Below are 16,300 nucleotides of genomic sequence, written 5' to 3'. Positions count from 1 at the left end.
ACATGGAAGTAGTGTAGTATGCCATTAAAAATAACTTTGTAGTTTTAAATTGGTAACTAAATTATTTCATTCTGGTGAGTGATTTTTTAAAATAGTTAGCCATAAAAATGTATAGATAGAAAATTTTTAAAATCTGTAACATTTATTTTTAAGATGTATATAGGCGCACTAATCGAATTTGGGTATTGAAAAAAAATGATGCACTAATCGAAAATGCACTAATCGGGGGACGCACTAATTGAGAGATTACTGTACTTACTATTATTATTAGTTTTGCCCTTTTCCTCCAAATTTTGCCATAACGTTCTTATATATGTGCGGTGGGATTAATTTCCTACTCTGCTGTTCAGGTCTCTAACAAGGACCACTTTTTCTATTTTTTTTATGCCAGCTTCCTGTTCAAATGATGTGAATTATTCTTCAACTTTTTCCTTGAAAGAACTCTCTGTGGGACCATAGTCACAAATAAATTTTGTTGTCCATTTCCCCATTTTGAAGTGTGTATACATGACTACTTGAAACTGCTTTCCAATCAGGAAGTTTATTTTTGTGTTTAGTGTTGAATGTTATCACCACTCCTTCTTTTTCCTTCCTTAAATAAAACACTGCTGTCCAAAACTGAAATACAACCCCAAATTCAGATGAATCAGCTTATCACAATTTGTACTACTGATGATTTCGAGTAAAAAGCAGGTACACATTAAAATTTTTGAATCACATGCAAAGGGATCATGTGGTAGCACTCAACAGGATATAAAGTAAGACTGCACTAAGCAAACTGTGTTTGAAGGAAGCTCTTTTCATGAAGGAATAAAGTTGCAAACTTGGATTTCTTGTAATGTCTCAAAGACATCATTCAGATGATTTCACTTGGGGAAGCATTATTGGAAAGCTTGAAGAAGGCCGCAGAATTACTGATATTGCCAAAACTTATATGGAATCTTACATGATATTATATCCAGGCTCTGGGCAGCATTTCAAACCAATGGAATGTGTTCCAAGTGCTAAGGGGTTGCCCTTGCTCTACCATGGAGCATGAAGACAGATTTTTGATTATAATAACAAAATGTAATTGATGCACCACAGCAGGTCAGCTTGCAAGTCAGCTCCATTCAAGCACAAACTGTGGCAAGACATCTGCAACAAGTAGATCTCTATGCCCAAAGGCCTGTAGTCTGCATCCCTTTATCCACAGTTCATCATGGAGCATGTTTTCAGTGGTGTTGTTTCCATAAAAATTGGGCAAGACCAAATGGGCTAATGTACTCTTTACAGATGAGTCATTTTAGACAGTGCTGGAGCCGTGGTGTGAGGAGGCATTATGCTTAATGGATGCACCAAGCTACAAGTGCTGGAAACGAGACTATGACTGGTGAACAATATTGCAGTAAAGTTCTTCATTGTTACATAATGTTGGAGGTTTAATGGATTTTTTACAACACTCAGAAAGGATTAAAAAGAATTTAATACTTCCTATATTTCGTCCTAGTCACTAGGACATCTACGGGGATTACAAAAATAACTAATGTAACATAACACAAATATCATGCAATACTAAGCCCAACCACGTGGGTGACACTAAAGTCCTATCTAGGTGGAGCGCCCTCTAAGGGCGGTTGTAGTGGCCTGGAATATAAAGTAGGGCATCTGGTGATGAGTGTTTCCCAAATTTTCGGAAGCTTAATGCAACCGTATTTATTAAGATTTGGTTGATTTCTAAGAGATGCTGCTGCTTCTAAGAATAGTCTCTCCTTCTTGAATTTGCTGTGATGGAGCATGGTGGTTTTCTTCCATGATATTCTGTGGGTGGTGTCCAAGACATGATCAGCCAAGCCTGAATGACCATAGTTGTGTTTACAGATGTAAGACTTGTGTTCCTCTAAGTGGATGGATGCTGATCTGCCTGTCTGTCCAAAGTACGCCAGCTTACAAGAACAGGGTACTTTGTGAACTCCAGGCAGAGAGAGAGGAGGGAGCTGATCTTTTGTAGAACGGATAAGGGTAGCAAGTTTGCGGTGGGGTTTATATGCTATGTGTAGGTTGTACTTTTTTAGAATCTTGGCTATTTTTTTGGATATGCCACAGATGTAGGGTATGGTGATAGCATTTTTAAAATCTTGTTGATGAGAAGGACGGGGAATGGGGGAGGAACTGATTATTTTTTTGATACTGTGTTCGCTGTAGCCATTGGAGAGGAAAGTGTTGTGTATGTAGTTAAGCTCAGTAGTGAGGGTGGTCCCACTGGAACAAAGATTGTGGGCTCTCTTGGTAAGAGTTTTAATAATGCCATATTGTTGAGAGGGGTGGTGGTGTGAGAGTTTGTGAATGTATCTGCCTGTATATGGGGGTTTTCTGTATACAGTGAAGGCAAGTGTATCATTAGGCAGGCGTGTGACTAAGGTGTCTAGGAAGGGTAAACAATTGTTCTTTTCCTTTTCCATAGTAAACTGGATTCTTGGATGTAGGCTATTGAGATGACTGAGGAAGGAGTCTAATGTGTCTGGGCCATGAGGCCAAATAGCGAACACATCATCTACATATCTTAGCCAGATAGAAGGTTTGAGTGGGGCTGAGTATATGGCTCGTTTTTCAAAATCTTCCATATAGAAATTGGCAAGGGGGGGGAGAGGGGGGGGAACCCATGGCAGTTCCCTCTATCTGCTTGTAGATTTTGTTCTTCCAAGAGAAATACCCAGAGTTAATGGCAAAGGAAAAGAGATCTAAGATGTCAGAAGGGAAAACTTTTTGTAAGAGAGATAAGGTGTCAGTTAAGGGAATATTAGTAAACAAAGAGGAGATATCAAAGCTTACCAATATGTCTGCTTTATTCAAGGTTAAATTTTCTATGAGGGCTTTAAAGTGGGTCGAGTTTTTTATATAGGAAGTGGACATTCCAGTGAAAGGGGTCAGAGAGTTGGCCAGCTGTTTAGACAGTCTGTAGCAAGGTGCATTGGTGGCATCTACTATAGGTCTGAGTGGGGAAATTGGGTTTGTGGATTTTTGGTAAGCCGTAAATTCATGGGGGACGGGAGTGGAAAGGTTTAAGTTTTTTCGTGATGTTGGGGGGGCCAGGAAGATACTTTTTTAAGTAAGATGTCCTAGTGACTAGGACGAAATATAAGAAGTATTAAATTCTTTTTAATCCTTTCTGAGTGTTGTAAAAAATCCATTAAACCTCCAACATTATGTCTTCACAGCACTTAAGCCTCTATACACGAAATCTTCAATGTTACGTTTGACTGTTCCATGGTGCTAAAGGCAAGTCATCCATAAAAATGGATTTTTTGTTCGTGTATATGTGGCTTCACCACATATACACGAGCAGTCAAGATACTTATGAAGACTGAGGATATTAATCGAGTTTCCATAGCACTCCCCCTATAGAACAGGTTTGGGACACAATAGGGAAACACATTGCTACACGAAATTCCCCTCCAGAAAACAAACAAGGCTTTGTCCTTGCTCTGAAGGAGGAGTGAGCCAGTTTGGCCCAAGAACTCCTGAATCACTTAATGCTAAGCATGGTACGACATGAGAGCTGCATCACAGTTCGGGCTGGACATATTCATACTGAAATGTCCCTCTGCATAGTTTTCTGTAAGCATTGTACAGGTAACCCTCATATAACGCGGTACTTATACAATGTGGTTTCGATATAACGCTGTCTACAAATTGTAGTAACCAGTGTTCAACGTGGTACTTATGCAATGCAGTTTTGATAAAAACAGTCTACAAATTGTAGTAACCCGTTATCTTTTCATATATTTTTCACTGCGCAACTTAAAAATCAAATTTTATCTTGATTAAATTTGTGTCTGCCCATATCGCGCATAAAGTAATGCGCTATAAGTAACGAATTTATATTTGGGGAAATATCCTTTAGCGCACATGTAAGTCAATTGTATACCATATAAAGTGTTTATTGTTGAAAATTGTCTTAGTTTTCTGCCCAGGAAAACATATTAAAAATCATAAGTGTGTTAATCTCAAGCTGAACACTTTATTTTCTGTTGAGTTACATACATAATTAATATGTAATGCTTTTTTTTATGTAAAAAAATTCTTATAATAATGGCTACAAATTGCATCGAAAGGGAAAAAATCAATATTGAAAAGAAAATTTGTCTCGAAGAAAAAAAATTAAAAGCATGGATCGGTTAAAAAATGGTGAAAAAACAGTTGTTGCAAGGACTTTGAATTTAAACGAATCAACAATTCAAACAATCAAACACAATGAACATAAAATCTGAGAAAGTGTTTATTGCTGGATCAACGGTAAGTGCAAAGCATGTTGCTCGTGTATGCAATATTCTAATGAGAAAAACGGAGAAATCTCTAATGATTTGGATTGAAATTGCACCCAAAAGAAAATTCCTTTGGATGGAAATCTTATTAAACAAAAAAAACTCACAAAGTTTATAAACATTTATAATGCAGATGAATCTGGGGTTATATTGGAAAAATATGCCAACACGCACCTATATTTCGAAAAATGAAAGGTCAGCTCCTGGATTCAAAGTTTACAAAGATAGAATTACTCTACTGTTTTGTAGTAATGCATGAAGTGATAACATGACAAAATCAGTGTTTTTTAACCGATCCTCAAATCCTGCTATGAAAGATTAAAATATGGACTTTATTTTATTTTGCCTAAAACATTTATGCATTATGTGCAATGAAGCTTAATTATAATTTGTAATTTTTATAATTTTATACTATGTATTTGTGTCATAGTTTGTTTTCTTAACTTACATGAATTACCTGAATTAAATAAAAATATTTTTTTGTTGGATATGACATTGTTGTTTATATAATTAAAAAAAAAAACGATTTCTTAACATAACCCTACTTTTTGTATGTGATCTGAGTCTCGCATAACGTGATGTATATAACACGCCATTTCTATGGAACCTAACATCTGCGTTATATGAAGATTACCTGTATATGAATTCCTTAACTACTTATAAATTGTGTTTATATTATAAACACAATTTATAATATAATTTTTTGTGTAATATAATTTGTTATTATGCTGGCAATAAATTTATATACACATTTGACTTTGGTCAAAAAATTTTTCATTTGCAGGTAAAAATGTAGTTTGTCCTTAGCTTTAGAACACCAGTCTATTTATATTACCCAAATTAATAGTTATACCGTGTGCAACTGCTTATACAGAAATTGGCCCTTCAGAACACATGCTATTTACAGACAAAAATTGCTAGCTGTGGTGCTGGTGGTGCTTGTGGGTGGTAGATGGCGTGGTGTAGATGATTGGTAGTAGATGTTCGGTATAGTAGTGAAGACAGGGAGTGTACAGTGGGTGTCCTCCTGCGATGAGTCTTTAGACTCCTTGGTATTTATAATAATAAATAAATATATATATATATATTTATTTATTTATTTATTTTCTTTCAGGTTTACCGTTTAACAGCTTTTGTGCGTGTTACATCATGATCATGTTTGCAGCATATAGACAAAAAAATTGAAGAGAATAGCTATACTAAGTTCATACGGAGGGTAATACTTCCATAATGAGCTGGTTTAGGAAAGAAAGCTCTGTACATAACAGCACTGGTTCACAGAGGTCATTCTCACTTATTCAGAAACTTGATAAAACAACCTGTTTTGAGGCATTCAAAATGCACTGGCAACAAGCATGGCATATTATGGAAAAATGTTGGTAAGATCATTATTTATATAATATATAGAAGCTTATAACAATTAATAAACTGTTGCAGATAACTTTTATAAAAGAAATTGAGCATGTTTATATGTGCATTGAATTTTTTAATATCTCAAACTCACTTTTTACTCGCTTTTTCATCAAACACTGTCTTCTTCTCTCTTCCATCTATGTGGATGATGATGAGGCGAAATGAACACTTTCCGCTTCTGTCTGTCTGTCCCAGGAGAGTCCGAACAATTCTGCCCAGTTTGGTGTCGCTTGTTGTGATTTGATTTTCAGGTTCTCTTTTATTTTGTCTATCCATCTAATTCTGGGCTGTCCTTTGGATCTTTTACCTTCCATCGTTGTATTCAGGGCTTTAGATGGTAGTCTTTCTGTTCCCATTCTGGTCACATGGCCAAACCATCACAGTCTTCTTTCTTGAATTTTGTCTGTTATTATTATTTCTTGTTTTAGTCATTTCTTTATGTCTTCATTTCTTAGTCGATCCAACAGAGATACTCCAAGTAATCTTCTTAGCCAACCGATTTCAGTAACTAATAATTTTTTCTCTTCAGCCTTTTTTGAGATTCCAGCATTCACTTCCATAGAGGAGTATTGGGAGGACCATTGTTTCATAGATTCTTACTTTTGTTACTTGTTTGATGTCTCTTGCCTTCCATATTTTATTAAGTCGTCCAAAAGTTTGGGATGCTTGACTGATTCGTCTGTTTATATCTTTTATAATTTCACCATTGTACTCAATAACTCCTCCAAGGTAGGTGAAGTTTTCTACCTGCTCTAGATTCTTACTATCAATTTCAATTTTCAGATTGGTGCTTATTTTTCCTATTTGCATAATATTTTTGTCTATATTTATGTTTAATCCAGATTTTATACACTCCTCCTTTATTTTATCAGAAATTTGCTGTAGATTTTCTTCTGTGCTTGCAAGTAATGCAATGCTGTCTGACAATTTTAAATTTGTCACATTTTTCCCATATATTTTGATTCTGGAGTCGTCATTGTTTAAGGCTTTATTGGTTGCTTCTTCCAGTGTAAGATTGAACAGGTCTGGTGGCAAATTGCATCCCTGTCTTACTCCGCTCTCTGTGTGGAACCAGTTGGTTAAGGTGTCTTCCATTTGTATTGCACTTTCAGATTTCCCATAGAGATTCTTTATTATTCTTATGGTTTTGTTGGGAATTCCAAATTCTTCCATAGTTAATTAATTAGTGATAGACATAGGCCAGCTATCTCTGATTGCTGCCGGTGGAGATTGAACTGTCCACTCAGTCTCCAAAAGCTAGATAGGGTTTCAAGGCCTTCCTACTTCCTATAAGGGAATAAAAGGCACCAGCTGATTTATTTTATTATTTTTATTTTATTTTGCTAAAGTTCTTTTTTGAGGAAACAGGTCACATTAATGGGGGAATGTTTCATTTCATATCACCTGTGGCTAAGAGCAGGAGAAAGATTCCATTTCCCATATTTCTCCTGCTAAGGAAAATATAAAAGATATATTCTGATACCTGATATTTGCTTTTTCCTATTTGTTATATCAGGAAAGAAAAAAAGAGTGAAAAAAGGTGTGTAGATTTGTTAAATAATTTTGTATAGTAATAATGACAAAGTAATAATGTTAATATTTAACTGCTGAGAGAGAGATATATAGGAATTGACAATTAAGTTTTAGAGTTAAATATATAAAGAGGTTGTCAGTTAACAAATTCAGATGAGTACATTCACTGAATTATTCAGATATAGTGTAAAGATGATATTACTGATGCTATGGTTAAATGAATGTTTGATTATTAATTTTCTTTTTTTCAATATCTCCACACATGAGGTGTAAAAACATGCCATATCAGTACTGTATGTGTGGACAAGTGGTTAAGAAGAAAGAAGGAACCTGCAAAAGTCCTCAGAAATGGAGTAAGGAAGATTGTTGCAGCGGGACAAGAAGGTGATTTGGTGTATTTGCAGGCAGACATTGAATGGATATTGATTAGCAGCATGTGTATGTTTGCAGGCTTAGAAAGTGGAAAAACAATGGTAGCCGTTTTGGCAGAACTGCATCCTCACAAAGATACCTATAGGTCAGACAGAAACAAGACATCTCTGAAAAAGTGACGAGTGAGACTGAAAGATGCGTAATCTGTTATCCAGATTGCTCTTTTAAATGAATCTTGTCCACGAAAGGCTGTTAGACCAACAGGTAGGCCAAGAGTGTAAACTATGCTTCAGAAACAAAACAGAAAATTTTTTCAGTGTGCAAGTTATTTGAGACCTTTAATAAAAAAGGATGGTGGTCTTCACCAAGCAATGATATTCATCTACCACTTTAACACATTCATGTCATAATGATCAGGAATCTCTCGCCACCATCCTAATTTGGTGGGGAGAGTGATAACACTGCATCACAACAGTTTTGTGCTTACATATTGGTGGACGTGTCACATATCAGTGGAGTGATTATTTTAGGATATATTAGAAAATGGCAATTAAGGAAAGTGCTATATTTGATTGGTATATTTGAATTACTAAAAGAGGAAATATGTGAACCATCATTAATGAGGCCAGCCTGGTTGGCCAAATGGTTAGCATATCCACTCTCCAGCCAAGAGGCTGTGGGTTTGAATCCTGCCAAGGCAAGGATGTTTGTGATTGTCCTACTAACCAATTATCTATTGCTGTGTCTTGTGTCCTGGTACAGTATGACCTTTGATGTCTTTGTGACATAAAAATAAATTTAAAAAAAATCAAATCATTAATGAGCCACGTGAGAATGGGAAATATAATGGAGGTATGAATAGAAATGCTTTTATTACTGGAAACAAATTATTAATAATTAACATTTGTGATATGTATGTTCAATAAGTTGCTGGATAGAGTAAATAACATGATCTTATAAAGGCACAATGATGACATAAATAAATTAAAAAAAAAAACTTATGCAAAATATGAAGGATTTTATTATTTATATGGCTATTTTAGCCTGTTTTCGTTTAGGAGTGTCCCTTATTTTAAATACATTGGCTTTTTACTCAAGAATTTTTAGGGCATTATAAGTGTATTTTAGAGGTAAATATATGTAGACTAATAGAGGAAGAAATTTTGCACATACCTTGTTTGGATGTTAGGATGTCTTCGTTCTCCATACTTCTGCTGTTAGGCTGTTAAAGGGGGTAGGAAACATGGAGGAGAATGTTTGAGGCAAGATGGGAAGATTAAATTAGAAAAACCCCGAGTTTTTTTTAAAACTCGGGGTTTTAAAAATATATATATATGTAGAAAGTGAACTTGGGAAATGGAGTAAAACCAGGTTTAAAATAGTTTGGTATCTTTAACATATATATATATTATTATTATTATTATATTTAAGGATGCTTCTTTGGGAAAAGGAAGGGATTTATGGGAAACAGCGCTGGGGAGAGCCCTACACTTATCCCGAAATGTTCTGATGATGATAACACAGTCGAAACGGAAGAAGCACCCTTAAATATAATAATATATATATGTATATATTATTTAAAAAAAAAAACAGTTTTTCTAATTTAATCTTCCCACCTTGCCTCACCCCCCCCCCCCGACAGACACACTTTTCCTACCCCCCCTTTAACAGCCTAACAGCAGAAGTATGGAGAACGAAGACATCCTAACATCCAAACAAGGTATGCGCAAAATTTCTTCCTCTATTAGTCTGCATATATTTACCTCTAAAATACACTTATAATGCCCTAAAAATTCTTGAGTAAAAAGCCAATGTATTTAAAATAAGGGACACTCCTAAACGAAAACAGGCTAAAATAGCCGTATAAATAATAGTTTTTTAAGAGGAATAACATGGGAATTTTCCGAGAAATAATACCTATGAAAGATTTTGTTTCCAAAACATGACTAACCAATAACAAACAGTGGTTGTATAAATTCATAGCTCAGAAAATATGACTATTATGGGTAACTATGAAATTCTTCGACTCATCGAGGAAGGCCCTAAACATATGCCAAGCACTATTCAACATTTGTGCAGTATCTATCTATCTGCCTTTGCTTAGAACTTATTCACAGCCATGGCACCCACAATAGACTCTGGTAACCTATTCCACCTTCACCACTCTCCAAGCAAAAAATCTAGTCCTGACATGCTTGCTAAACTCTAACTCAGTTTCCAAGGATGGCCTCTAGTTCTCCCACCACCACACCTGTTCTGAAAAATTTCCTATGTATTAATCATGTAAAAAAAAAAAAAAAAAAATTCAGTAACTTGAATGTCTCGATCATATCGCCCCCTTTTCTGCCTGTCCACCAATTTCTGTAACCTATAAATCATCAACCTGTTCTCATAAGATTCATTCCATAGACCTGTCATCTTAGTCACTCACCTCTGGATCCTCTCCACTTCCTCTTCATCTTTCTTTGCTTGGAGGGTGGTTGAACCATGGAATGCATTGCCTGATGGAGTGGTGAGAGCAAGAACGGTCAATGCATTTAAGGAGTGGTATGATAGACTTTGAAACTAAGAAACGAAGACATAAGGAAACGACTAAAACAAGAAATAACAACAATAGACAAAATCCAAGAAAGAAGACTGCGATGGTTTGGCCATGTGACCAGAATGGGAACAGAAAGACTACCATCTAAAGCTCTGAATACAATGATTGAAGGTAAAAGATCCAAAGGACGGCCCAGAATTAGATGGACAGACAAAATAAAAGAGGACCTGAAAACCAAATCACAACAAGCGATACCAAACGGGACAGAATTGTTCGAACTCTCCTGGGATAGACAGAAGTGGAAAGAGTTCATTCGGCCTCATCATCTGCATAGATGATGGAAGAGAGAAGAAGAAGAATGATTGACTTTGTGTTTCCTAGGAGGGACCTCCCTCGATGAGTCTTGATAGACTTGTGTTTCTTAGAAAGGACCTCCCACGATGAGTCTTTTGACTCCATGGAGGCCTGAATAATAATAATAATCTTCCAAGTAACCCAGGTGACCTAAGCTGTGCATAGAAGTATAAGCTGCTTGTCAGCTTATTTTTCAGTAACCAAAGTAATCTACTGCACTGCTTTAACTGCTTTTCAATATGCCCTCTAAACTTTAATTTCCTATCTATTAATACCTGTCTTCATCAGTTTCCTGGAGTACATTTCCATCAGCGTGGTACTTAGCTGCCAATCTTTTCACCCCAAAATGCATAACCTTACACTTGGCACATTAAACTGATATCCATTTTCCTTTGTCCAGACTGCCAGTTTATCCTGATCATCCTGCAACGTATTAATGTAATCTTTATTAACTATTGCTCTATCCAATTTTGCATCATTGGCAAACAACTGAATGGTTCTTCTCAGATCATTTCCTATATCGTTAATGTACAAATTAAATAGTAGTGGCCCAAGAACAGAGTCCTGTGGTACATCACTAATCACAGGCCTTCCACAGTTACTCTACTCCTGAATAACTGTGGTCTGATATATCTCCATCAGCCACTCTCTTATCCACTTCACCAACTTTATATCCATTCACATTTGCTGCAATTTGTTAATTAGAATTGCATGCGGTATCCTGTCAAAAAGCCTTAGCAAAGTCCAGCAGTATTGCTGTAAACCCATTACCTATATATCCAACTCAGCTGTCACTGTATTCTAATAAGAGCTAGTTACTGAGACACGATCTGCCCTTTATAAAACCATGTTGCTCTTCATATAGTATCCTATTTCTGTCTATCCATTCATGTATTTTTCTCTTAACCAACTTCTCCAGTATACCTTGACTATGACTCCTGATATGTTGATCGGTCAGTAATTTGCTACATGAACCTTGGAGCCCACTTTATGCAATGGAACTATTTTCCCCTCTTTCCATCCCTTCGGAACTGATTCATAGCCGAGACTTAGATTAAAACAATGTGGTCAAAGGCACTGCCAATTCCTTAGCATCTTCTTGTAAAACTCAAGCTAGTATGCCATCTAATCCTATAGCAGTATTCACATCAAGGCTCTGTAATGTACTATGCACCTCTAGTTCACTTACCTCAGTTGCTTCTCTTGTTTACCGCAGTATCTCCACTTGGATGATATACTCTTGCAAAATATTCACTTAGTAATTCTACTGTTTCACTTGATTCAGTTACATCCCTATTATCGGCATTCATTAAAATCATTCTGCCATAAATATTCTTCCTTTTACTTGCAGCATACCCAAAATAACTCTTCTTTGGCCTGTAATGTAATGCTAATTTCCTTTCATACTCTGCTTTTACCTTTCTTACCATACTGGTTACTGTCTGGCCTGTGCTTTGTACTGCTTAAGGATAGCATTCATCGATTTAATTCTCACTTGATTTGTTTGCCTGACTCTAGGTATGTAGACTGCTATTACGTCTCTCAAACACTCCCATGCAGGCCCATTTCTTCATTTTGCGGGGCCCCTGATATATGGAAATTTTAAATGGAAGAATATCTGTTAGTTAATTAATTATATCAAATATGAAAAATATTTATGCACATAAATAAACAGGTATGCCCTTTAGCATCAATTTAAGTAAAGGGAAAAAATTAGTTAAAAAATGTGTTTGTATGTACATGATATATTATTTTATGTAAGTACACATTATCATATAAATATGCCAGAACAATGATTTATTTAATAATATAAATACTAATATAAAAATATGAAAAAAATATCCATTTTTACTATAAAGAATGAAATATATGTATAACAACTTATAAGATTTAAAAGAAATCTTAATATATTAAATTTTTTTTAACTTAATGCACTTATCAATAAAATCATTTATAACTCTATCAAAATTCAAATTTTTTGCAATTTCATGCTGTATAGATATTATTGCCAGGGATGACAAACGTTCTTGAGACATAGAACTCAAATAGGTTTTTATTAATTTTAATTTGGAAAATGACCTTTCTGCTGATGCGACTGTAACTGGGTTGGTCAATAATATTTTAAATGTCATAGTAATATTTGGATAAATATCCGACAAATTATTTGCAATTATGAATTTTAAAATATTAATGGGAGTATCTTCTGGAACAATATTTCTAAAAATAATTAATTCATTATAAAATTCAGATTCATCGATATCTGTATTTAATTTTTGATACAGCTGTTTGCAGCAAAATTTTAATTCACTTTCTGTCATTTTTCTTGTTAATTTCATATAATAAAGAAATCCAAATGAATTTTTGTGAATTTCATACAATTCAAATTTTTTTTGACAGATTGTAGAGCAGTATCTAAAATTACAAAAAAGAAATTTATCTTAAAATTATCTTTATCACCTATGTGTGATTCATCAGGCGTTTCATAATCAAAAAATACTTTTCTTCAACATACTCAACTTTCTTTAAATTTAATTTCTATTTCTAATAGATTTGACAGTTCTTTAGCAATCTCAAAACAGCTATCAAATCCTGATATTCTCTGCTCTTCAAAGTACTGCACTAACTCTTTAATATGCTTAGTTGCTATGTCTATGGGAATTTTTGCATTTTGTAATACTTTACTTACTAAATTAACTTTTGACAGAAGCTCATACCATATTACAAGGCTTAGTATAAACTCGAATGAATCTATTCGTTCATATATTGAAACCACTTCTACTTGGATGGTATTATCAAAGTAGAAGCGATACTAACATGGTGAGCTGTGGAAACTGGAAAAACACCTCTTGTTGTCATCTTTTGGAAAATCATTTTCAGTCAGAGGAGACAGTGGACCACGTTGGATAATTTGTGTTAGTTGTTGTTCAAAATTTTGGGTCTTGTTGCTGGATCATCAATAGTAATTAGTTCACCTTCCTCTGGTGTCTCAGTTTTAGGATCTTCAATACTCATTGTTTGACCAGACACGCCATGTTCTCCGCTTCCTTTGAGTATTTCAGAACTCTCATTATTAATTAATTTTGAAGCCGAAGAACTGTTTGTAGTTATTTCAGAACTCCCGTTATCAACTGATATATTTGAACAAATATATGAGTTCAACTTCATAAATTTAAACAGTGAATTCCTTTGACGTTCCTCAGCCGCTTCTTTTTTTTGTTTTCGCTTTCTTTTTTTATGCCCACTTGGGTATTTTCTTCGATAATAATCTCTCTCACAACTAGTCATACTCTAGAATTAAATACAATAGATTTAATTATAAAATAAGTTAATAAATTAAAACAAAATTACTTACCTGATAAATAAAATATATCTAAAATAGATAATATTAGAAAATAAATAGATCTAATAATTGAAACTGATGTCGGATAACCTAAAACCAGTTTACAAAATATATTTTTTAATTGCTAAATATATGAAAAGCCAAAGGCTTCAATTCGGCAACATAACTTATTTAAGTTAAGGGATATTGTTTCTTATCCTTATTCGGAATTATTCGGCTAAGAAACAATATGGGATGTAATATCCCTTAACTTAAATAAGTTATGTCACCGAATTGAAGCCTTTGGCTCTTCATATATTTAGCAATTTATTAGGACACCTTTTGGCAATTCTCATAGAAGAGATGTAAGTTCTGTTCGCTACAAACTTGGTATTATTAACTAGGTCTACCTACTCACTGATGAGACCTTAATAAAGGTTGAAACTGGTCTGGGTAGTGACCTTCTCTCATAATGTAGAACAGTAATACAGCTCCTAGGAGCTAAGTTCACATTATGGGTAAATATCAAGAATAGTGGTCGGAACTTGCTCCACCTTTGCTATGAGTTGCCTCAGCTTGCACTACCTTAAGGGTCAGTTGCTGCATTATCCAGGTATTTGCTTGCGCTTGGAATCGCTGAACTTTATATAATTTCTATATTCAGCATGAAACTCTTTGAGTTTCTTATTTGGCTAAGAAACAATATGGGATGTAATATCCCTTAACTTAAATATATTTTTTAAGATGTTTTGCAAGTAATGTCACATAAAAAAATTGCCATGACAGTACGTGTATGTACTTACTTGTTTAAAATCAAAAAACTCCTTAAAATTATTAAAAACACCTGTTTTAAAATGCACTTTTCCCTATTTAACATTATGTTGTACGATATTGTTATATATCTTAGAGTAGTTTCAAATACTACCGCTCTAGCTACGATCTTATTTCACTCACTATAACAACAGTAGTTGGTTGTAAAATTATATACATATATTTTTCTATATAATGATTACAATATTAATCTATATAATAATTTAAAAAAATAATTGATTTTCTTTTTTCAATTTTTTGCGCTTTGCGGGGCCCTGTGCCACCACACAGTTAGCACACCCATGAATACGGCCTTGCTCTTATGCACTGTCAACATCTAGCCCTTGCAGTTTCACATGCCATGTCACTGATCCAAACAATCTCCTAAGTTTGTCATACTTATCAGCCCTGTAATTCCACATATACCTCCCTCTTAACTGAAAATTCCATGCATTTAGCTTATCCCCAGTTAATCACTCATAATCACTCTCACCAGTTGGTGGTAATTGTGGTCATATTGGTTATAGACAAATTCTCTGGTGTTACTAGATACAAACCCCCAGTACATTTCATCATATTCTTCCTCAGGTAATTATTCTTTACTAACTGTATAAATTCCATTTTCTTCCTCTTATGTGTCCTTTCCTCCTTCCAATCTATGTTCCAATATTGAAGTTCCATAATAATTACCAGCCCTCCACTCATCGATCTTATTTGCTAATGCATATTATCCCCATCATCCTTTACATCCCCTGGTCTATATAAGTACCCAACTGTATATTTTATTCTGTTGGCACTATCTCACACCAGATGGCATCAGATGTGCTATTTTCACTGACCTGTAGTTGAACTCCTATTCTCATTGGCTATCATCAATAATACCCCCTCCCATTCTTTTCTCTGTCTTCCCTAAAAACACCATACCCTCCACATTCTGTCCCACTAACTATATCATCGTCTGTCAGTCATGTCTCGCTACTGCTAATAACCTTTGACTAGGATGGACTAACCAATGTGAAAAACTACTGCCACTTGTTCTGAATTCTCCTGACTTTAGCATACATAAAGTGCAATAGTTCCTTAAGCTCGCTGCTGTTCTTAGTTTTTATTATTATTAAATGGTATCTCCATGGAGTCCAGAGACTCGTCGTGGGAGGCCAAACGAAGTATTATACACACAAAACCTATTATACTTCTCCTTAAACTCATTCACTGTCAGAACTCGCAACTAATTCTGGCAATCCATTGCACTCATTCACCACTCCATGCAAAAAATATCTAGTCTGCGCATCCATACTAACCATGCAAGATCTTACTACTTCCATAGATGGCCCCTAGTTCTCTATTTATCATATATTGAAAAATTTTCTTTGCATCAGTTTATAAATTCCCTTTAATATCTTAAAAGTTTTTATTATGTCTCCTCTTTTCTGCTTATCAACTAAACTTTATAACCCACAAACATTCAACTTCTCCTCATAGAGACCATTCCACAGCTTAGGACTGCCTTATAAAGAGGGGTAATAACTTCCCTATCTTTACTTGTTAGCATGTTTTGCAATATCCATGTAATCCTTTAAGCCATTTTACTTTTATCAACTTTTGCAATATACCCTCTGAACTTCAACTCTCTGTCTGCCATCCCCTAACCTC

At 34.9% G+C, this 16,300-nt stretch overlaps 1 protein-coding gene across 5 annotated transcripts in view; it reads left to right on the top strand.

Moving 5' to 3' along the window:
* LOC150100558 (FHF complex subunit HOOK-interacting protein 1B-like) overlaps positions 1-16,300 on the top strand; it is a 303,141-nt gene that overhangs the window by 22,625 nt on the left and 264,216 nt on the right. For all 5 annotated transcript variants that reach the window (XM_090401613.1, XM_090401614.1, XM_090401612.1 and 2 more), the window contains exon 2: positions 5,419-5,683. In XM_090401613.1, the coding sequence (XP_090257739.1) occupies positions 5,535-5,683 (149 nt within the window). In that variant the 5' untranslated portion in view covers positions 5,419-5,534. The remainder of the gene's footprint in view (positions 1-5,418; positions 5,684-16,300) is intronic.

The sequence above is a fragment of the Typopeltis vanoorti genome, chromosome 12 (assembly GCF_054136105.1).
Source record: "Typopeltis vanoorti isolate ZY-2024b chromosome 12, IOZ_Tvanoo_1.0, whole genome shotgun sequence".
In the NCBI taxonomy this organism is placed as follows: Eukaryota; Metazoa; Arthropoda; class Arachnida; order Uropygi; family Thelyphonidae; genus Typopeltis; species Typopeltis vanoorti.
This window is presented reverse-complemented; position numbering and strand designations above follow the sequence as displayed.